This window comes from Manis pentadactyla, chromosome 1 (assembly GCF_030020395.1).
Source record: "Manis pentadactyla isolate mManPen7 chromosome 1, mManPen7.hap1, whole genome shotgun sequence".
Classification (NCBI taxonomy): domain Eukaryota; kingdom Metazoa; phylum Chordata; class Mammalia; order Pholidota; family Manidae; genus Manis; species Manis pentadactyla.
Window position 1 is genome coordinate 217,269,552 of NC_080019.1, and position 24,180 is coordinate 217,293,731.

The 24,180-nt window shown below is 38.4% G+C and overlaps 1 protein-coding gene across 1 annotated transcript in view; it reads right to left on the bottom strand.

Moving 5' to 3' along the window:
• Nucleotides 1-20,178, bottom strand: part of PPP4R2 (protein phosphatase 4 regulatory subunit 2) — a 56,166-nt gene extending 35,988 nt beyond the window's left edge. The window contains exons 1-2 of the mRNA XM_036877850.2: nucleotides 19,936-20,178; nucleotides 18,867-18,948 (exon numbers count right to left, since the gene is read on the bottom strand). Coding sequence (XP_036733745.2) covers nucleotides 18,867-18,948; nucleotides 19,936-19,969 — 116 coding nt within the window. The 5' untranslated portion in view covers nucleotides 19,970-20,178. The remainder of the gene's footprint in view (nucleotides 1-18,866; nucleotides 18,949-19,935) is intronic.
• Nucleotides 20,179-24,180: the final 4,002 nt, after the last annotated feature.

The following is a 24,180-nucleotide window of genomic DNA, read 5'->3' on the forward strand; positions in this document are numbered from 1 at the left end:
CTTGCTCATTTTCCTTTTCTGGTTCCCCAAACTGCTTAAGGCTGGAGCAATCCAAAGTCCAGTCTGTCTCTTCTGTGTACCCTTGGGTGATCTCATCCAGTCTGGAGCTTTTAAATATTGTCTGTATGCCAATTTTATCTCATTCAGCATGTCCAAAACTGAAATCCTAAACTTTCCCACAAACTGCTCATCCCATTGCCTTTCCCATTTCAGGTGTGATGAAATTCAACCCTTCTAGCTGTTTAGGCTGAGGAGAGTCATTCTTGACTCCATTCTTCTTCTGACACACCACACCCTACCTGCAGAAAATCCTGAGTTGTACTTTCAAGATATATAAAGAATGTGACTAATTCTCACCATCTCCTACCACTTAATCTGAGTCACTATCACCTCTTCAAAACCACGATTATCTTTAATAACTCCTGCTTCTATCTTAGTTTACCTAAAGCATATTTTTAGCACAGCTGTTCACAGAACAATCCTTTTAGCACTTAAGTCTGATAATGTCTTTGCTCAAAACTCTACCACAGCTCCCAATGTCACTGGGTAAAAGCCAAAGTCTTTACAATGGCCCACAATGTCTTACATGATCTGACCCTAATCCCCTTTACCTCTGATTTCCTCTCCTACACCAGTGGCCTCCCCCTTGCTAGTATGTGACAATGCGGGACACCCTCCTTACTCCCTTTGCAGTGGAAGATTTCTCAGCCTGGAATGCTCTTATATTATATACTGAATGACTAACTTCCTGTCACTCAAACATCACCTTCAATATGAGGCTTACTCTGACTGCCTTATTTAAAATTACAACTACCTCTCCACCTTTAATTCTCACTTCCCTTACCCTCTTACTCTTCCATTGCCATTACAATCTACATAATATAAATGTAGTTACTACATTTACTATCTGCCCACATATTTGTTCACCAATACAGATCACAAGTACCAAGAATATGCCTGGCTCAATAACCATCTGGTGAGTATCCTGAAGCCTATTTTGGTAAGAATAATATTCACAATACACCTACAATGGAAAAAAGAAATCAGGAAAAAATATACTACACTCCAAACAGATTGGGGAAATGTTGTATGTGTAACTGTTTTAGCAACAGGGGCTATAGATTCATATTTGTACTTTAATGCATAAAGGTAATAGTAGCAAACACATAATCACTAACGCCACATAGTTCTAAGCATTTTGAGCAAAGTAACTCAATCCTCACAACATCAGGAGTTAGGTAGTACTACTTAACCCATCTTATTATCAATAGGCAACTAACAAAGAGGTTAAATAACCAGTCCACAGTTGAACAGCTATTATGTGGCAGAGCCATGATTTCAACCCAGGCATTTTGGCGTCAGAATCCATACTCTTAGTAAGTCATGACATCTAGTTATAGCAAAAGTGTTAAGGGAAAAAAAATCAGTGCAAATGTGCATCTCTAAGATACCCTGTAGCAGGAAAAGAAGAGGCAACAGCGTAACAGAATATACATATGATGATGGAAGCAATCATAAAGTACTATAAGAATGGGCTAAGACACACTGAACCCAGCCAAGGAAAATTTTCCAGACCCTTAGTATGTATCTTAAAAGATGAACACAGAGGAAAAAAGGTCTATCTGAGGAAGAGGTAACAACATGCACATAGGCACTGAGATGAGGGAGCACGATTCATCACAGCATTTTGAGTAGCTTAGGACAGTAGAAAAACAAAGGGAGCAAAGTGGAGGGCAGCAAGTTAAGTAGACACACACATGTAGTTTGTTATTATAAGGATCTTAAATTTTAACTTGAGCAAGGGGGAAAGTGCGTGAAGAATTTAATCATGGGAATAACATGAGATTTACATTGTAGTACCACTACTGCTAACAGCATAGATTAGAGAGACCAAAAAAGGGCAATTAAAAACTGCACTCAGGAAACCATTCAGGAATACACAAAAATTCAGGGAAGATGAAAGTGACAGTATCTACAGAACTATAATCCAATGCTGTCTGAATTTTAGGTCCATTCCCACTAACATGGTCCTATTTTCTCATTTCCTCTATCTTAAACTCTGACAATAGCTTCCTGGGTGGATTTCCCTAACTCCCTGAATCAGATACAAGTTCCCCAAGGCAAAGCTCTAATTGTCTCTCCCATGCTCAAAAACCTTCAATAAAAACTTGTAAAGTCTTTCTAAATGCAAAATTCTATGTATTAGCAAGACATTCTCTGATCTACCCCAGATCTACTTTCGTAGGCCTGCGCTTTTTCCCGACTATCCCTTTGCTCACTGTTGCCTCCCGCTGGACTGAGCTAAAATAAAACGCCTCTTGTACCACAAAGCTTTCCCTGATCTTCTTTGCCAGAAATCAACTCTTACCTGACTGTTCCCAAAGCACTTTGTTTATAACTGTCTTGAGGCAATTATAATATTCTGCCCCACACCATAATCACTAGTTCTATGTTGTTGTTTTTTTCCTTATAATTTCAGATTCCATGAAGCTAAGAATAACGGAGCAATTTCTCTCTTCGGTGGTAACTGGTTTTTGTCATGAAAACACTTTGATACTGACTCAGCAAAAGCTATAGTTTTGAATTGTAAACATTTCAGCAATTCAAAGATGTTGGTAAGAACACTGATTTGCCATAATAATAAAATAGGGGTTAGTGCTAATTTCATCTAGATCCTTAAGGGTCAAGATACTTTTCTGCTGATATACAAGTCAATTATTACTTGACAACAATTTTAATATACTTTACTTGTATGATGTATATACATATGTGCTGGTCAGAGCATATATACCAGTGAGTTGGCTCCCCAGCCCATGGTCTCCACTTTCCTAAAAAGGGATATAATACACAAGGATGGGTTTCCAGCAGCCAGCTGTCTTCCTGCCCTCACCACCCATCCCACTGCAAAAAATGGAGTAACCCTGGGGGTAATAAGTCAAGTGGGGGTTCTCCCCAAGAAATGTGAAATACGGAGAGTCCAGAGACTAGAAGTCATGGATGCTAAATCAGCCCTTTGGCATGAATCTAAAGAAAAAAAAAAGTCTAGAATCTACTAATGAGGCCTCTACATACGTAACCCTCAAAACCTTGGGTTGGTGGTACTCCTTTGATTCTAAATGCTACTTCAATACACTTCCAATAAACTTTTCTTTCCCTTCTTTATTCGTTTTTTTTTTGGCTTAACTGAACCAAAATCAGTGTATGCTGCTTGCAAGCAAAAAAGTTTTAAATTAATTTGATGCTTTCAAAAAGCCAAATGTTCTTTTGGAATGAAATCTTTAATGTTCTAGCTTTAAGCAGAAATCTGTGAAAAAAAGACTTCTCCGGATTTTTCAAACTGTACTTTAAATGTTTATTTCTTATATTCAAATTGCAACTTAAAATTTTATTTCTTATATTTTAATATTAAAATGTTGTGACACCAGTACATAATTAAAATCTGAGTGGGCATTCCCAAATGACCCATATGAACATTCAGTCTAGCAGACTACCTACAGTATTCAGAGAATGTGAGTTTTAGTTTAGTTCTCTGCATGTAACTCAGGGCATCAAAGATCCTGTATGTTGTTCTACACATGGACAATCTCTTTATGACAGATCTCTGCCAATAAATTAACTTCATTGCTATTTTCTTCATTAGAACCTTACTCCTTGTTTATAGTTTAGTGAATTTTCTTCTTCCAGTTAAATATCCCAGGTCTTCAAAATACATGAATGCTCCTGCATCAGCCCTAAAGCTTGATCTTCCTACATTAGAAATTAAATCTGAATTTACAAATGTGTATGTTTGTGAATTTAAAAGTCTGAAGAAAGTTATACATTTCAGTCGGGCATATCTATGAATTTTTTCTTTTTAATGTAAGCTGTTTGTTTTTTAGGAGTATAAAGAAGGTAATTGCTTAAAGTCTGTGCAATTACAAGTGAGAAAACTTAAGCTACTGATGGTAAAACTCTCTAATTCGAAAGTAAAGACATTCAGTGTGAATACTAAAAAGCAAAATTGATCCAAATTGTTTTTAAAGGGCTACTAGCATTTCTTTTCTAGCTATATGTAAAAAATCCAAGTTCCTTAGAACATGAAGTTCTGCTGAAGTATACCTTAGTTTTTCCTGGTGACTTTTTTTTTTAAAGCTACTTATTAATAACTAAATTCTCACATATTTTGTATTTTACTGAGTACAAGTAAATATTCAACATATTCTGGGGCACAGAAATGCAGGCACTGTCATTTCTTTCTTTTATTAAATACTGCATTGTCCCAATTATTTTAAATAAGGCATCACACTTTTATAATAAAAAATACATTTTAAGCCACATTTCTTAAGACTGTGCCTCATATCAACACTAAATTCAGTAATTTTGGAAACTGGCATATTTAGAAAACTTTATTCCATTAACGTGAGGTTTTTGTACTGTTTAACTACAAATTTTTGAAAAGCAAAATCTTCAGTTATGAATAACACAATTTTATCCAAAAATCCTCTTACCAATCTGAACTTTTGAAGACCATCGACTAAATATAAAAGCAGTTATCTATTTTTCTTAAAACCTTTTCTTAGTTGAAACATGCCAATACTTAAATTTACTTACACTGAACACTCAGAAAGCCTTTCTTTCAAGTGAGTGATTCTTCTACACTTTACAAGCTAGCCAGTGCACTTATGTATGTGCCTTTCCCAAACCTTCAGAGGGCTAACACTATATTCACCAAATCTAAATCAGGATCAAGCATATATGACTTACATTATTTTAAGAATTCTAGGACACTACTGATCTTTAAAAGACATTCAATTTCAAAGACATTAAAATGTGGATAGAACATACAGATGAGGAATATTTATTTGTTTAATTTTTAAACTGTTAGTTTTTGGGTAGCAAAAAGATTCTAAGTTTAAACCTGTATTTTCATAAAATCTGTAATTATGTCAAAATTTTTAGAAGTACCTGGAATTTATATGCATACATAGCAGAAAAATTCAAAAGGCAAAAATTTAAAGCAATTTCAATTTTTATTCCCATTGACTCTAACCAAGCTCTCCCTGTTGCACTCTAAACATTATGAGGCTAGTATCACTTGACACCAAAACCTTTCACCTCTCACCCAAAACTTAAAAATAGAAACACACAACATAAATAATTATTAGTAATGGTTGTCCTCTTCTATAGGTGATTAGTCTTAGGCTCATAGCATACGCTCATTCATGGATCAACTGAAAAAAATTACTCTCTTAAGGAACTACATTTATGAAAGTTCCCCCTAATCCTAATGTTAAAAATGAAGTTCACACATTTGATAAGAGAAATGCTGAAAAAGCAGTGAGCAAAATCTTAAATGAAATACTTTACTGTTAAAATAATAAATACAATAAAAGACTGTGGTTTGTTCACAACTGCAACCCAAGCACCTATACCTAGCAGGGTACCTGGCAAAGAATGTATACTCAATAAATATTTGCTGATTTAGACTAAGTGACATCTCAATAAATACATGAAGGACCTTTTAGCAAACTTAGCACACAGTCAGAAATTACACAAAACTAAGTGGTGAATAATACATAAAAGAAACTTCTGCATTCAGAAAATTTCACACAACCATTTTTTACACAGAATGTTACACAGTATGCATTCAATAAATCCCCACCCCTTCTCCTTCTCTTTCTTTTAAACTAGGTATACCTAAAATACTTACTGAATGTTACACAGTATGCATTCAATAACTATCCACCCATTCTCCTCCTTTTTTTTTTAAACTAGGTATACCTAAAATACTTACTGACAAACTCAATTTCAAAATTTTCAGGAATATATCTGCATGAAACAATCCATACCTGACTTTCATCAGCAAATATAAAGAGAACGATGTACTGACACAAATCATTGGCAAATGTTATGGACTGAATATTTGTGTTCCCCCCAAATTCCTATGTTGAAGCCCTAACCCACACGTGACTGTATTTGGAGATAAGAGGCCTTTGATAGACAACTGGCTAGAGATGAGATCTTGACAGTGCCTGTTCTGAGCAGTTCCCTCAAAGTTAGTCAGCAGTTATAACAGAAAACATGATCAATGCATGTTAGAAATATGGCAGTTTCTATGGTGAAAAGGGGATCAAAGAAAGCTTTTCAGTAGATTAATATGTATTTGAATGAAGGTATCTGGGCAGTCTTAGAAGGCAAATTGAAATCATCCCATTAATAAGAACATCAGAGGCAATGAACAGAAAGATGCTGTTAAGAGTTGAATAGAGCCTGCATATTCAGTGAACTGTAAGTAATTTGGGAAAGTTACAAATGGTGTCAAGAGGCAAAACTGGAGGTAAACAGAGCCCAGATCAAGAAAGAATTTTAAAGAGTAAGACAAATATTTGCCTCACGGATATGATAAGTTTAAGAACGAATGATTATTAACTAGCAGTGCTGTACAAACAACGGAGACTTCAAAGAAAACAAGGTAGAGTGAATGTATATCCTAATTAGAACAGTCGTAGACCACATGTGTACACCTAGTGTCCCACCCAGTCTACCATTTGTACAGTATTTAATGAAGTGCTATTAATAATTATATTAAAATATTCAGGTTTGTTAGGTCTTTTCCACCTTGTGCTTCCAACTCCTGCAATGAGCTTATCAGATTGTTTGTGAAGGGCATGTATAATGAACAAAGTCCTCATTTTAACATGCAGTTAAACCTGAAAGATGATAGAAATAACCAATCTATCTTTCTGGCAGGATTTCCATACTCAAGGTATCTAGCCATTCCCTTTCAAGGACAGCAAGCAGGGGACTCTCCAGTGGTTAAGGTTCTTTTGGAGGTGGGAAAAGTGGTGGACACTGCTGCCACTAATGTCCAGTTGGTATATCAGCCAACAGTGTGGTGGCCTGTGACTTTGTCTGAGATACACACAACTGGCAAGCTACCAGGAAGCGTAGTTTATGAGAAATTATACGTCAGATATACATTACGTATCAGGTATATACAGACGGTTAATAAAGATATAAAGCTAGTAATCCATCAATGAAGTGACAAATTAAAGCTGCTCTCTCCCCCATGTATATAAGAATTACCCAATGAAGCTAGCCAATGAATGGATTTCTGAAATAATTAAAAATACACATATTGGGCTCTATGTGTATTCCTAACACAGAGCTCCTAAAACCCTTGAAAGTAGGGCTGCTAGGAGAACCTTTCATTCCAGTATTTAGTATTTGGCCACAGTTCCTGATGCAGAGCTCCTAAATCTCTTAGAATTTTCTGGGTGATAAAGGCATCTCTTATTCTAATGAAGCAACTCAAGGTGGACTCCTGGATGGGATCTGGTCACCAGAAAGACCAAGCCAGGACCAAAAGCTTGGGCCTTTCAGCCCTATCCTACCCTCCTCCAGAGAGGGGAGAGGGGTCAGAAGTGGAGTTAATAATCCATTATGCCTACATGACGAAGCCTAAACTGTGGGATCCAGAGAGCTTCCAGGTTGGTAAACAAGAAGAATGCACCCATGTATTGGCAGGATGGTGCACCTCCAACTCCAAGAGGACAGAAGCTTCAAGACCCTTCTGGACCTTCCTCTATGTAACTCTTATCTGGCTGTTCATTCATATCCTTTAATATCCTGTGTAATAAATTGGTAATCTAGTAAGTAAAGTGTTTTCCTGAGTTCTGTGAGTCACTCTAGCAAACTAATTGAATCCGAGGAGGGGGTCATGGAAACCTCACTTTCAGATGGCTGGTCAGGAAGCACAGTAACAACCTGGACTTGTGATTGACATCTGAAAAGGGAAGGGGGAAGTCTTGTGGGACTGAGCCTTTAAAACTCATGAGATGTGATGCTAACTTCAGTAGATTGTGTCAGAACCAAACTGAATTGCACGATACTCACCCGGTGTCACAGAACTGTCTGTGGCCTTATTTAATTAGATAAAAGGCAAAACATCAGGGACATTCATCTTTACTGTAAGTCAGGAAAGAGAACACTTAATATGAATCTTTGACAAGTAATATTTGTCAAATTTAGTCTTTTCTAAGTTTCTCAAATAAGAATTCTGAAAGGTAAAGCTAAAAACCTTAGTTAAAGACCTTAATGATCTTATACTCATCATTGTTTTACTTCACAGGTCACAGAACAAAACTGCAAGATACTTTTTAAAAACTTAATGTACGGTTTTTTCCTGTGTAGCAGAATCTTTCAACCTCAGCACTGTTGACATTTTGGGTCTGAGAATCACGTGTTGTTGGGGGTTATCCTGTGTAAAGTGGGCTGTTTAGCAGCATCCCAAGCCACTACCTTCAGTGGGCACCAGCAGCGTTCCTCCACTGTTACAACCAAAAATGTCTCCAGACGTTGTCACTATTGGCTGAAAACCACTATGAAGAATTGAAAAGGACAGTGAACACATATTATAGAATTAAATGCAAATGTGAAAATCCCACATCTCAATCTCACACACCTTCAATTACTTTTACTTCCAATTTATTGCCAAGTCTTACTAACATGTTTACATGAATACCTCAGGTCAGGAGTAGGACTGTATGGCATTTCTGACACCTCAGTATTCAAGCAACCTAAGAGCAGAATGCATATTTTTTTTCCCCTTAAACAAACTAGTCTCTTTTGGCCTATTTAAAATATAGGCCAGGACCAAATTGTGAAAAAAATTTACAAGGACAAAATTCCAAAACCAGTCATAAAAATCATTGAAGACATTGCTCGTATTTTGTATTTGAAATCTCTTTTGCTGAAAATTATGAATACTTACCTTTGGAATGTGGCTGAAAAGACAAATATATGATAGAAATAACAATTCAATCCATCAATCATAATAAAGACTATCCTTTGATCTAGTCCTATGACCATCTTCTTTTATCAGTAAAAATCTAGCATAAAACTGAAAAAGGAGAGAGAACCAAGATGGCGGCATGAGTAGAGCAGCGGAAATCTCCTCCCAAAACCATATATATTTTTGAAAATACAACAAATACAACTAATCCTAAAAGAGAGACCAGAAGACACAGGACAACAGCCAGACTACATCCACACCCACAAGAACCCAGCGCCTCGCAAAGAGGGTAAGATACAAGCCGCGGCCCGGCGGGACCCAAGCATCCGTCACCCCAGCTCCCGGCAGGAGGAGAGGAGTCGGAACGGGGATGGAGAGGGCGCCCAGGATTGCCGAACACCCAGCCCCAGCCATCCGCACCAGAGCACAGACACACAGTGCATGCGTGGGGGACTGCTCTAGATGGGAGCACTCCTAAGACTAAATAGATGTCACCAGAGAAAATAAAATCACAGCAAAGAAAGCAGACCAACCAAATACTAACTAAAGGCAAAAAATAAAATCAACTACCCACAAAAGCAGTTGAAGGAAGCACAAAAGAGCACAGAATAAAACAACCAACATATAAAGACGGAGAAGGAGGAATAAGAAGGGAGAAAAATAAAGAATGACCAGACAGTGTTTAAAATAGCTCAATAAGTGAGTTAAGTTAGACAGTAAGATACTAAAGAAGCTAACCTTGAACCTTTGGCAATCACAAATCTAAAGCCTGCAATGGCAATAAGTACATATCTTTCAATAATCACCCTAAATGTAAATGGACAGAATGCACCAATCAAAAGACACAGAATAATAGAATGGATAAAAAAGCAAGACCCATCTCTATGCTGCTTACAAGAGACTCACCTCAAACCCAAAGACTATAGGAACAAAGAAAGACTGAAGGAACAAAATAGCAGCAGAATCATAGAACCTAAGAATGGACTAACAATTACCAAAGGGAAAGGGACTGGGGAGAAAGGGAGGGGAGGGAGGGATAAGGGTGGGGAAAAAGAAAGGGGACATTACAATTAGCATGTGTAATGTGGGGGGGGCGGGCATGGGGAGGGCTGTGCAACACAGAGAAGACAAGTAGTGATTCTACAGCATCTTACTATGCTGATGGACAGTGACTTGTAATGGGGTTTGTGTGGGGGATTTGGTGAAGGGGGGACCCTAGTAAACATAATATTTTTCATGTAATTGTATATTAGTGACAAAAAAATTAATTAATTTTAAAAAAACTGAAAAAGGAACAAATCATAACATTAATTCAGATGACAGAAAATTACAAATGGCAATAAACAAATGGAAAAATACTGGCACAAAACAAAAGCAAATTAAAACTAGATACCATTTTTCATCTGCAAGATTTTCAGATTTAAAAGCCTACTAATGCTCAGTAATGACATCAGTACACAGACAACTTTCATACACCATTAGTATAAGCATATGGTGGGAAAAAAATTTTTGCAAATTCAGCTGACAGTATCTGTCAAGATAATAATGCACATAAACTTCCAATCTATAACCCCACTCATGTGTCAGTGCCAACGTAAATATGCTCAACTGAACAGTGTTTGAATTGTTTTTAACTGTAAACAACCTGAAGGACCATTAAAGAGGACAGGATAAACTATAGTATACCCTAAACAACGGAATACCATGCAACCCATAAAAACAATGAGGCAAAACTTTTCTATTTTGATATGAGATCCAAACACAGCAGCAAGTAACAAAAGGCAAAAACTGCAGGAGTATGATACAAAACCACTGTGTGATTTTCCAAAATTAATGTATATACACCTATACGTGCATAGAAAAATTGTTAATAAAGAAACAGATTAACAGTATAGTTTGGTTTTCCTTTTTTCTTGTGAACACTTTTATAATAAAAAATGTATTCAATAAGACAGGCTTATCTAATGCAGTATTAATTTCCATAACCTTTGTTTTTCACAATATGGGCACAATAATAGTCATTTGTTTCATGTGAACTCAAAATGCAGTTTTTTTCAACGTTCCCTTAACTAAAATGAAGATATAAATAGAAAAAACATGTATATGATGTTTCCCATATTTAAGATACTTAAAATATGAAAGACTGCAAGTTTCAAAAAAAGCATTTCAATTTTATTACTTGTCTGTCCCTCTATGACCTAACAGTTTGTCAGAAAATAATTTTTTTAAGTGGGCATCCTGGCTTTGGCATTGATTTGTCACATCCTAGAGCAACTAAGATGGCAAAATCAAATGCCAAAGGCAGTTCTCCAAAAAAAAGGAGTAACAAGGCAACAGAGGTATTATCCCCATGAACTCTCTAAAATAGGAACAGTTAGGACAAGCCTGGATCAGTATCTATACAGGAGGAAGAGAAAGACAACTTGTCTTCCAAAAGCCTATGAACAGGAAAACCCTGAATTTACCAACAGTACTCACTGGGGAAAAAAAGAAAACTAGGCCATATTCTGCTCACATTCCAGATTACTCCTTGCAGAAACACTCTTGTTGTGCAAAAAAGTAAATCCAAAAGCATTATGAACTCATAAATTCATTGGCAGGCACCAAGAGGATTTCTGGATGTAGATAAAAACCACATGCATATGCAGATAACAATACTATGACAGGCATTCTGGGAACCTCTTTTGGCCTCTAATGAGTTAAGTGATAATAAGGACTGGCCTTTCTCATCCAAGTATAGACAAATGATTCTCAATTTTTTTACTGCCTCCAAAGGACCCCCTATGCAACACAATCCCAACAGTTAACATCTTTCAACACAACATCAGCAGACACTTTAACATCAACCATTATCACACTGTGCCCCATTCTCTACCCTTAATTACTGTTGTTGCAGTATCACCCCCAGGTAACAACTGCCACAACATAAAGACTCCTGTAAGCTTTTCAAGCTGGAAGGAATCTTGGAGATCATCTATTACAAGTCACTCATTTAGTAACTGAGAATACTGTGGCCCATAATAATTTAAGTGATTTAAATAAATGAAACTAAAAATAGGTTATGGTAGTTTCCGCTATAGGGAGAAGAGGTTATCACTATGTGCCACTCACTGTGTTAAGCATTTTATACGTATATACTCACTGAATTCCCACAGTGACCCTTGAGATAGATTTATTACCCATATTTTACTGATGAGGAAATAAAGTCAGCTTTGCTCTCACAGTAATCAAGTGGCAGAGCTGGGAATTTAAACCCAGGTCTGTCTTGAGCGCTGTCTTGTGCTTAAAGGACTCAAACCAGAGGTCTTTCCAGAAGATTAAGTATCTCAGACTTGTTTCTTCAGCCAAATTCATTCTATCTATGCAACATATAGGCAATTCTAATATTTACTCCAAACTTTGTTATCTATGCTAAATTCATTTATTCAAATCCTCACAATAGCTGAGGCAACTATATGGTATAAAGCCCATTTTTCAAGTGAAGAAACAAGCTCACAATTAATTTACCCAAATTCACACAGAAAAAGTTGCCAAGCTAAATTCAGAACTTGAGCCATGCTCCTTCCAAGAATGACATTACCACATGCTAACTCTCATGAAATTAGCCAACTTCTAGTAAAAATATGGGCTAAACATGGAAAATATGAGCTCACTTGCACACCAAAGATTGAATATCTGAAGTTAACTCTTGTCAGAAAAGTTGGTATATCTAACTTCCAATGCATCACATTCAGATTTTGTGCCATTGGCGTGACACATCAGGTGTATAGCATAATGAGATGAAACAAACAAAAACTGTCATTTTTTTCAAGCTCATATACCTTAATCACTGCAATCACTGGAGCATTAGACACAAAAGAACATCCATTTAACTATAACTAGTACTTACCTAAGTCTGTGCTTCCTGTGTGCCACTTTGATGATGATATAGGAGAGGACTTTAGGTGACACATGGATAATTAATATTAATTATGTATTCCACTATTTATAGCCTTTAAAGTGACTTAGAAAGATGGAACTAATGTAACAAATCACTTTATTTTTTACAAGATTGGGGGAATAATTAACATAGTGATTATACTTCTGCACAAGGGTAAAAGAGGGCTTATCCTCCATAATATTTTAACATTTAAAAAAAAACTTGAAGAAAAAGACTAAGCTTACCTAAAAAGTATTAAGTAAATAATTATACAGATGTTACAAGGATGTGGCAAAATCATGAAGGTAGTATATGAGACTGATATTTTAGAAACAGCATTCAAGTGTTCAATAAATACTGTTCGATAAAACAAAATTCCCTCCGTTATAAAGGATCTCCCCTCCCACAGAAGGATCTAACAACTTCATAGGTTAAGGAGATTTTATTTATAATAATGCAAGTTTTAGCAGTTGAAATACTGCAGATTTTAGCAGGTGACAGTTACTTTTAAGAAACCTTTTATTTTCTGAATAATCCATCAAAACTGCTGAACTTGTAAAGAACTTGAACTACAAGGAGGAAAAAAAGCACTCAATAAAAGCATTATGAACACAGTAACTACTATTTATTGAGCATTTAATTTACTGTTTCCCAAGCACTGTACTGTTTTTCCTGGTATTACCTACTCATACTAGAGATCCTATCATTATTCTCATTTTACAGACGAGGAAACTAACCTAACAGGGACCGAATGACTTAGTTTCCCTAAAAAATATAATTCTGAGAGGATGGCAATGGTGCAATAGGTTTTCATTTCTCCAAGTCTCCATGTATCAGACATAACTAGACAGCAAAACCAAAACCAATGAACAAAAACATTTGCAACAAAAGTAGCTGACAAGACAGTCTCACGAAACCCAAAACATTAAGGGTTAAGAAAAAACTGTTAAGTCACATGACAGTGTATTAGGATTTGTGCAAGAGAAAGCAGAGAAGTCAAGGAAGTTGTAGGACCTAGAATACAAGAACCACAATTGAGCCCACAAGTAGTCACTAAAAATCACAGCAGGCCAATGAGAAAACAGGAGCTACAACTGAAATTGGCTTTGCCCACTCCAGTAGTGAGTGAACACAACAGAAAGGACCTGCCAATGAGAGCTGAAAAGAGTAGGCTTGTTCTCATGGCCTACCAGGGCTCTCATCCAGACCACACAATGAGGAGAAATAGATGAACTGAAGGAAAGACAAGGTCCAAATAAAAGTAGGAGTGGAGAACAGAGCCTGGAAATTTCAGAGTTCTAAAACACTTTACAAAAACAATGATAGAGCTCTGTAAAGTTAGAAAAGCTACGCTGAACCATGTTTCCTCCTCAAAGTTCAGGAAAACTAACTGCATGTAATAATGTGCAACAAAAAATATCCAAGTCAAATCCATTATGAAGTTACTATAAGAAACAAGAAGTAGAAAAACATCCCTACAGACAAAAGGCAGCTGAAAAGACCTGTTCAAAAACAGATCAAAACTGAATTATAACTTTTCAAAATGAGCTGAAGACATTCAGAAAGTGGTACAAGTCAGCTTTAGAAAAACTCAGAAAAATGAAATACAATTCAGCAAAGAATTAGAAATAACAGAATACAATTCTTCAGGGAATAAAAACTAAACTAGAAAGTACACAAAAACAAATGAACACGAAAGATAATGCAGTAAGAATCCTAAAAATCGAAATGGAATTAAATTTAAAATTTCACTTAGAAAGATACTGTTAAGACAATGAAAAGTCAGACAGTGACAGCCAAGTATTGGCAAATCATAGCAGATAAAGGGCTTACATCCATAATATATAAAGAATTCTCAAATGCCCGGTAAGAAAACAATTTTTGAATTGGAAAATATTTGAAAAATCATTTTACTAAAAAAGAAATACAAACAGCAAGTGAACACATGAAAATATGTTCAACATAGTCAGAAAAATTAAAATTAAAACCACTAATGCAGTAAGTCCCTATTAGAATACTGAAGTGAAAAAGATTGACCATACTAAGTTTTAGAAAGATTGTGAAAAAAAATGAACCCCCACAACACCGGTGGGAATGCAAACTGATACAATCACCCTGGAAAAGTCTGGCAGTTTCTTAATAAGTTAAATATACACCTACCATGTGATCCAGCCATTCCACTCCTATATTTTTATCCAAAAGAATGTGTATGTACAAATACATGTACATAAACAAGTGTTCACAGCAGCTTTTTAAATAGAAAAATCTGGAAATAACCCATATGTCCACCAACATATGAATATATGAAAAACTTTAGAATACCCATATAACAAATACTACTCAGAAATAAAAAGGAATGAATTGTTGATATGTGAATATGGATTAGTCTCAAAGTCACTAAAAGAAGCCAAAGTATACGTACTGTATGATTCCATTTATATAAAATGCTGGAACATGCAAACTAATCTACAGTGCGAAAAAGCAGATCATTAGTTGCCTGAGGGGAGGGGATCACACAAAGGGAATGAAAATTACAAAAGGGGATGGGGAACTTCAGGGAGTAACAGATATGGTTCACAATCTTGAGTGTGGTTAGACTTTTTAAAGTGTAGGTGTGAAAATTTAGAAAATTACACATTCTCAAAACATGAAATTTACTGCATGTTAATTATACCTCAAGCTGGTTCTTAAAAACAGGAATGAAAAAGAATTCAGGACAAAATGACAAATATTGAAGATAATACAGAGATGATTCAATCTAAGAATACAAGGAGTCGCTGAAAAAGAAAACTGAATGAAATAATTTAAGAATCACTTTCCTGAAATTAGAAAGCTTTGAAAAACTTAAAAACACATGCTCAAAGAACATACCACATACCTAAGTATACTGACCCAAAATGCCCAACAGTACATGAGTCTGGAAAAATTACTGTACCTTCAGGAAAAAATTCTTTTTTGGGAATCTAGGCAAAATATAGGTGGTTTATAAGAAAATCAAATTATCATCAGATTTTTTTTCAATTGGGAAAACAACAGAATTAACATATTTAAGCTACTCAAGGACAAAAAAATGAAAACCAAAGATTTCATTTCCAGCCAACCTGACCTTCAAGAATAAAGAGCACAGTTAACAACACAGAACTCAGGAAATACTGTTTCCATGAGCCCTGCCTAAATATTCTACAGAATAAGCTTCAGACAACGACACTGACTAGGGACACTGACTTATGGACTCATGGTGAGCATTAGATACATACCTATTGTTAAGACTAAATAATGGTTAAAAGGGAGAATTATGTAATAGTTATATGCTCAGATAATGTAAATGGGGGCTAGAAATTGGGAGAGCGTTATGTAGAAAAATCTTAATGTTCTTAATAATTATTGGTGGTATCTGTATCACTATTCTTAGACTTTTTGGTGTGTGAATGTTAAATGTAAATATCAGTAATTATGGGATGTCCTAATTATACTATCCCATACATCCATGAGAACTAGGATTTTTGATGTGGAAGAAGTAAAAAACAAACAAACAAACAAAACCCTGTAGTCCTGAATCTAAATTGGAAATATCACTATGAATCTTAAAGTATTTTATTAGTTCTGTTCACTGAAGAGGCTAGAAACAATAACAAACTCAGTAATAAAAAGCATCTCTAACACCCAGGATGTAGTATTAAAACATCATCTCCCATCTAAAGAGGAAAGGGCTTCTTGAGAAACAGGTAATTCCACATCTGGGGCAGGAATGAGTTTACAACATATTCTCCTATCAAAGAGGAAGGATGTTATCACGGATTATTAGGGTCAAGTCAAAATGACTCTAATCAACGGGAAGAGGCTCCCACTGGCCAAAGATTGGACAACTGAACATCAAAAAGACAAACTACAACTAAAACCCATCAAATATACTTAAATCCATAATTGAAACCCATTAAATGTTTAAACTTATGATTGAAACCTCCTACGTTTCCTGTTTATCCAGCATATATGGCATTTAGTTTGACACTTACATTTGGAGAAAAGTGTTGCTCAAGGTAGTATCTCATTTGAGGAGGAAATAACCTTTTCAATGTAAAAATTTTTTGAAATGGCCCATATCAACTTATTAGGGGATTGTTTTAGATATACAGATAAGTAATCTCCCTCTTTGTAACAGTTTAGCAGCCCATGTCTTCAAATCTTTCCCAACTTCCTACATCAGATTTTTACAGATAATTTTTAATAGACTAGGAAGGAAAATTGTTCCAGTGCCCTTTAAATTTCCTTCAATCTCTTTCTCAGTAAGAACCTAGACTTTTAATTTTAAAATCTGTCTAAAACTAAAAACACAAGTGTCAGATCTATATTTTTAATGAAAAATAAATAGCATAGGCTGTCACTGGTTATCATCCATAAACAAAGGTTTATATTATTTCTTCTGTTAATGAATCTTGATATAATGTATCAGTGAAAATAAAAACACAACTATAGAATTCTTATCTTAAGCAATACATCTATCCTAAAACAACACAGATCTGAATCTCTGTTCTTTAGATTTTTTCTCATTACAATCTTACAACTTAGAGGAAGCTCAGTTTAGTGAGGAAGTGACGACAAACTTCAAATTTCAGTATGGAAAGTTATGACATGCCCAATTTGATTAAAAAAACAAAGGATGAATGAAGTTGAATGTATATATACACCAGCAGCTTGAGTGATAAATTTTAAAATATTTTTCAAACTCCATTAAGAACCTAACACTACCGTTTAATACAAAGTACTATTAGAACATGTACAAAGACCTAGTTGGGGCGTGGGGGCGGGGGCGACTGGAAGATGACATACAACTTGTGTAAGTTTTCTACAATTGTCCAGACAAATCAGGTTAAATTTCCCTAGCCACTTGGTGATCCAGTCAGACAGGTTATAAAAAGCTTTCTCTTGGCAACTCTCACCTATATACATTTACAGCCAATGTGTTTGACACAAAAGGCAAGACAGTTTATTAAAACCTGGTAAGGAGAGAGGGCTTTAAGTATTTGTCTCCAGAGTATATAATCTTGTGCATCAAAACTCTTGAAAGTAAAATGCTTTTCCTCTTGATAAGCAGAGAGGGATAAGTTTGCCTCAAGGAACAATTTTAAAGAGTTGACAATGTAAGCATTCAAATTAAGGGATCAATTTATTTTTGAAAGTTGGTGTCTAGTCATTTTAAGCTTATCTATATAAATCAGTTATTTTGCATCAATTTTTTAAAATCAAGATATTCTAAAAGACTACAATTTAGAAGCAAAAGTGACCTCTTTCTCCCTAAAGCCAATGAAAAGTATGCTTCACTTGCTGAAGCTTACACCCTTACATTAGGCCTCTCAAATAATTTAAAAAATAAGCAGTCACCCTAAGTAGAGGAGCCAAAAGAAAGCCCACCTTTTCCCTTCTTACTCCCAATCCCCTTCCCTCCCCCCAAAAAAGACTACATAAAAGTCACCAAATCTACACTGCTCTCTACAAATTTAGAGTGTGATAACAACTCCTACCACACAAACTACACACACAATGAACTAGAATGTTCCTTCTGAAAACAGTCCTAACTTCGTAGTTTAAGTTTGAGATACATAGCATTTGGAAACAAGCCTAATAAAATGCTGAGCCTATGTCACAAGTTAGCTATCCTACAAAGTTTGCAGGACAGTCAAAACCACAGTATCTGGAATTTGTCAGGTAATTACTCTTGAGTCCTCAGGAGAAAAAATGGAAGTGACAGTTCAAACACCTACATATATAAATATGACAAGAGGTTGGTGGTTACAGGACGATATAATACCAGCAGCAAAAGAATCTGAAATAGAATCGAAGCCACAAAATTCAGAGAATAAACTTATTTGTTTACAGCCGAAAAGGGTCACGATGGAATAGGGCATCCTTCCTTTCCCTGGCTAGTCAGACTAATAAATCCTAAAAATGCAAAAACCACGGTTATAAAGAAAATTTTAACAAATGTAAAAAATTCATTACAGATCGTGCATCAAGTAAATGAAGTATACGCGTTTAACAAATGCTTTAAATGACTGAGGTTTATGCGGTTTGAACAAATGCAGTATTCAGTTCTTCGGAAATACACTTTTTTCCCTTTCCTGAGCAATTCTGAAAGATACGTAGATCTGTAACAACGAATACAGGTTTTCAACTCACATTGTTTCTCCAGTCTTGGCTACATGACAAAGAAACTGATCCAGGACCGGACAAACTTCCTTTTTTCCCCTCTTCTCAAAATCTAGATAAGGGAAGAAAGAAAAGTTAACAGGATTTCTCAAAAAGTGCATCGACCATTTCCAATGCTCTCTAAAAACATCCTCCTCCGAAGTCCTTCCTCCTATTTAGACGCAATTAAAAAAAAAAATCAGCCTCTCAACCAAATATTCACCTCGGCCCCTCCAAGTCCTACTCCCGACATGTCACTCTCTTCACAGGTAACATGAATTCTCCTAGAGGGGGCACTTAACTTCACAAACCAGCATAAGGCTGTGTTTCTCAAAGTGTCGCCCAGGGGAACACCAGCATCAGAGTCATCTAGAAGACCTGTTAAAATACAAATGCCAGGCCCCGGCCCCACAAACTGTTTATCCACGTGAACGAATTTCATAAATCTGCTTTTGTAGGAACACCAGCTACCTCATGCAGGCGTCCCCAAAGGATGCTGTACGTCAAGACGTAATTCCCAAAACGCTCAAATCACATTATTCTAAGTCTGAGAACCACTGTTCTCAAGCCTGTTGCTTGGAAGGAGACCGACCACCTGAGAATCGCGACGCGTGGAGGGATGACTTCAGAAGCCCCGAAAAGGACTTCCTGAGACACTTTAAAGTTGCTTTGCCCCTCCCTTGCCCCCACCCCCAACCTCTTACTTTCTCTCTCCGACGCCAGGCGTGCGGGGGCCTGACGGCGAGCGGAGCCTCCCTGGGAGGGCGCCGTGGGCCGTCGACCTCGGCACGGAGCGGTGGGCGAGGGACCGGGGCCCCGCGAGCTTCCCCGGCTCCCCTCCCCCAGCCCAGACGCCGACGGCCGACACAAAGCCCGGAGCGGGGCGGGAGGGAGCTGCCCACAGGGCTCCCCGCCCCTGGGGAGGCCGGGGGGGATGGGAGCCGGGGAGAGCGGCCCCCCGGGCCGCCCCGGCCCCCGCCCTCGGAGCGCCCCGGCCTGAGGCGGGAGGAGAGACGGCCGCTGAGGGCGAGCAGGAAGGCCGAAGGGACAGCTACCCCACCTTTCAGCGCCTCCTGCAGCCTCTCGACGTCCATGGCTTCCCGGAGCCCGTCGCAGCCTCCGCCTCCCTCCGCGGGTCTCCCGGCGACCGGAACGCCTCCCCCCACCCCCCCGATGCCCTCCCCCTCCCTCGCACACACTCCGGCACGCAGGCGACCGGGAGGGGCACCGAAGGGAGCCGGGGGAAGCGAGCGAGAGAGCGAAACCGAGAGAGCGAGCACCTCCCCGAGCCGCTACCACCAGCCCTCCAACATGGCGCCCGGCACGTCACCGCGCGCACGCTCCCCGCCGCCGTCCTCGCGCCCGCCGCTCGCCCGGCCCCGAGCCAGAGAGCGCGTGCGCGGCGGGGGCGTGCCGCCTGGGCCGGCCTGGAGACCGGGGAGCTGTCCACCGCTCCCCTGGGGGCGGCTCGCGACGGGCCTGCGCCCTGCTGTGGGCGCAATGGTTAAGGCCCCTAGGGAGGTGCAGGCCCACTGCCTGGGGTTTTGCTAGCTGTGTGACCTTGAGCATTTCCCGGGCCTCGCTTTCCCCATCTGTACAAAGAGTGCGCTAGAATCGACCACCCTATACACAGGCTGTGAGAATTAAGAATCTGTACACAAAGCGGTTAAGAGGACACATTTTAAAAGTTTAGTATTACCAATAATCGTGACAAGAATACTTCTCTGCCTGAGCCGTGTTCATCACTGACCCACCCGTGTAGAGAAGCAGTGCATTCAGCAAAGTGATTAAAAGCTTAGGGGTTGAACCAGCTGGATTCAAAGCCCTTCTCAACTATTTACTCCCCATGTGACTCTGCACTAGTTACTTAAACTCACGACGCCTCAGTTTCCTTATCTACAAAATGGAGTTTTGTAAAACATCCCTGAGGCTTGAATGAAATGGCGAATATGAGGCATTCAGCACGGTGCCGACAACTTGTAAGCACTCAGTTAACGCGGCTGCTGTTTCTATCATGATTACTTACATTACGGAAGCACGGCGTCTCAGAAGTCCGGTCCCGTGCTGACACTTTAGAATGGGATAGCTGAGGTGTGGATAGCTAGCCTGGCGAAAAAGCACTAGCTCTCAGAAAATCCGGCTCCCAGCCGTGTGGACATTTTTATTATCTTCTCTTGTCTGTGAGCTTTTCAAGGAAAAGATGCTGAATTATTCCACCTTGTCCTCTCAAAGCCTATGACAAAGCCATGAAAGGAAGGAAGGGAGCAAGAAAGGTGGTGAGTCAAGAAGGTTCTTTATTGCCTTGTCTTAGAAGGTGCAAATTTGGATACAGTTGTTGACCTTCTTAAAAGGTAGTGGCTCTTGACCCTGACCCCGGTTGGTAAATGTAGACAAAAGCTCCCAGAACCCAAAATACTTCCCTCAATTTTGCCATCAGAGACCTAGTCCCTGGCATCTTTAGACCCTTTGATTGTTCAGAGCTCATAGCACCACTACAAACAGCCCTGCAGGGTGATGTATTCAGGTGGCATCATCAAATGCTTGGCCAGCCCTTACCAGCCACTGGATTTAGTTTATCATGGTCCCTTTCAGTTCGAAAGGGGCCTGTTCTCTACCTAGCAAGGCTTAGTCTCCCTCCACTTCACTCTCCATTTGACCTCTGTTCAGGCAGGTCTCTTCCTGTAAGACCTGCACAGAACAATGCAGTTGCTCCAGTGTGTGCAAGAAACAGCATCTCCCTCTTACCGTCTGAATAGACACTAATCATTTCTTGCTGTCAAATGTCCATTTTTAAGCCTAGTCTCTCTCTCTCTCCATATATACGCATCTCTACATACACACACACATACAACGTATATCATACATGCATATACTGTGATTGTTAACTTTCTATGTCAACTTCACTTGATCACTGGTCACAGGATGCCCAGATAGTCTGTCAAACATTATTGTGGGTGTTTTGGGATGAGAGTATCACTTAAATCAGTAGAGTAAGTAAAGCAGATTCCCCTTTCTAATATGGGTGGGCCTCATCCGGTCAGTTGAAGGCCTGAATAAAACACAAAGGCTGGCACCCTTACCCTAAGAAAGAGAGAATCCTTCCTGCCTGGTGGCCTTCCAGCTGGAACATTGGCTTTTTTCCCTGCCTTTGGACTCAAACCGAAGCACTGACTCCTGGGTATCGAGTCTGTTAGCCTTTGGACTAGCACTGCACTGTTGGCTCTCCTGGGCTTTTAGACTCAGACTGGAATTAAATGATTGGCTTTTCCAGGTCTCCAGCTTGCAGACTGACCCTGCAGATCTTGGGACTCGCCAGCCTCCATAATCAGCAATTATTATGAGCTAGTTCCTTATAATAAATACACACATACCCTATCATTTCTGCTTCTCTATAGAACCCTAATATATATACATACACACATATAGACACAGACATATACACACACAACATTTAATAATTGAATATGATCAAATTGAGTGGTATGCTGGTTAAGAGAAAAGGGTCTAAAATCGAACAGATCTGAGTTAAATTCCTGGCTTACCATTTCCTAGCTGTGTGGACTCTGGTAAATGATTAATATCCAAATGCCCCAATTTCCTCATCTGCAAATCTGAAATGACAGTGGACCTCACTCATAGGTTTGCTGTGAGAATTAAGCAAGTGATCTGGCTCAGTTGTATGTTATTTATTGTTGGTACTCAGGTTAAGAATTACAAAAAAAATATTTGTGATCTTGTTTCCTTTTTCTTTTGAAATAATTTCACATTCACAAAAAAGTTGCTAATAGAATACAGTCAACATTTTTTTTCCAAAATATTTGAAAGCTGTCAAACACATACCCCCATGCCAGGGATATTACACAGACTTTTAGTGTGCAATTCCTGCAAGGACATTCCACTACATAACCACAATACTTTCAAGAACAGGAGATTAGTATTGATATGTTACCTCCATCTGCTCTTCAGACCCTATTTAAATTGTACCAGTTAACTCAGTAATGACCAGTCCCACATCATGTGTTACATTTACTGGTATCTCTTCAGTCTCTTTCAAGCTGAGAGTTTTTCCTTGATGTTCATTACCCTGATCCTGTTGGTGATGACTAATGTAGATTGTCCCTTCTTTTGGGTTTGTGTGACATTTCCTCAGATTAGATTCAGGTGATGCATCTCTGGCAAGAATGTCATAGGAGGGATGTTGTGTTCTCCTCATTCCACCCTAGCAAGTGGCCCACAATTTCAATTTGTCCCATTACTGAGGATAGTCACTTTGATCATGGGATGAAGGCAGTGCCTACCAGATTTCTTCTCTATAAGGGTGCTCATTTCCCCTCTGTAACTGTATTAGTTTCCTGTGCTGCTGTAACAAGTTACCACAAACAGGGCAGCTTAAAAACACTATATTATCTTGCAATTCTAGAGGCTCAGAGTCTGAAAGCAAGGTGTCTTCAGGGCCGCACTCTCTCTGGAGGTCCCAAGGGAGAATCCATTCTTTCCTTGTTCCAGTCTCTGCTGAGTGTTCACATTCTTGATGTGTCACAGCATGTGTCACTCCAGTCTCTGTCCCTGTGGTCACATTGCCAGTTCTGTCTGTCAAATCTTCCTTGACCTTATTCTTAAAAGGACACAAGTTACTGGATTCAGATCCCACCAAGATAATCCAGGATGGTCTTCTCAGCTCAAGATTCTTAACTTACATTCCATCTACAAAGACCCTTTTCCCAATATGGTAATAATCACAGGTTCCAGGGATGTGGACATATCATTTTGGGTGCTACCATTCAGCCCAAGCTGGTAATTAAAAGTGTGTTGTGGGAAGGTACTTTGAAACTTTGGAAAAAAAAAAATATCCCACTTATCATCAAACTTTCATTCTTAAGTTTTCACAACCATTGATGTTATTTGGTTGAATTAATTATTCGTCTCATGGGTGCCAAATGGTGGTTTGCTAATTCCATCATTCCTTTTACATTTAGTAGTTGGCATTCTAATATAAGGAAGGTGTCAATCTTCTCTCATTTATTTGCTTTTTTAAATAATATTAGTTTCGACTCATAGATTCCTATTTTAATCAATGGGTTATGCTTCATTACTATCATTATTTATTTTGATATCTAAATTGTCCTAGACTTGGTCAGTGGGATCTTCTTCCAGCTCACTTCTGCATGCTTTTGACATGTCCCCATCATTCTCAAAGCACTTCTTCATTTTCTGGTAAAAAGGCTATTGTAGGCTCATCTTGCATCTTCCCTCCCCAAGCCCTAGAATTAGCCATGTCTCTAAGAAGTCCCAATTCCTTTTAATG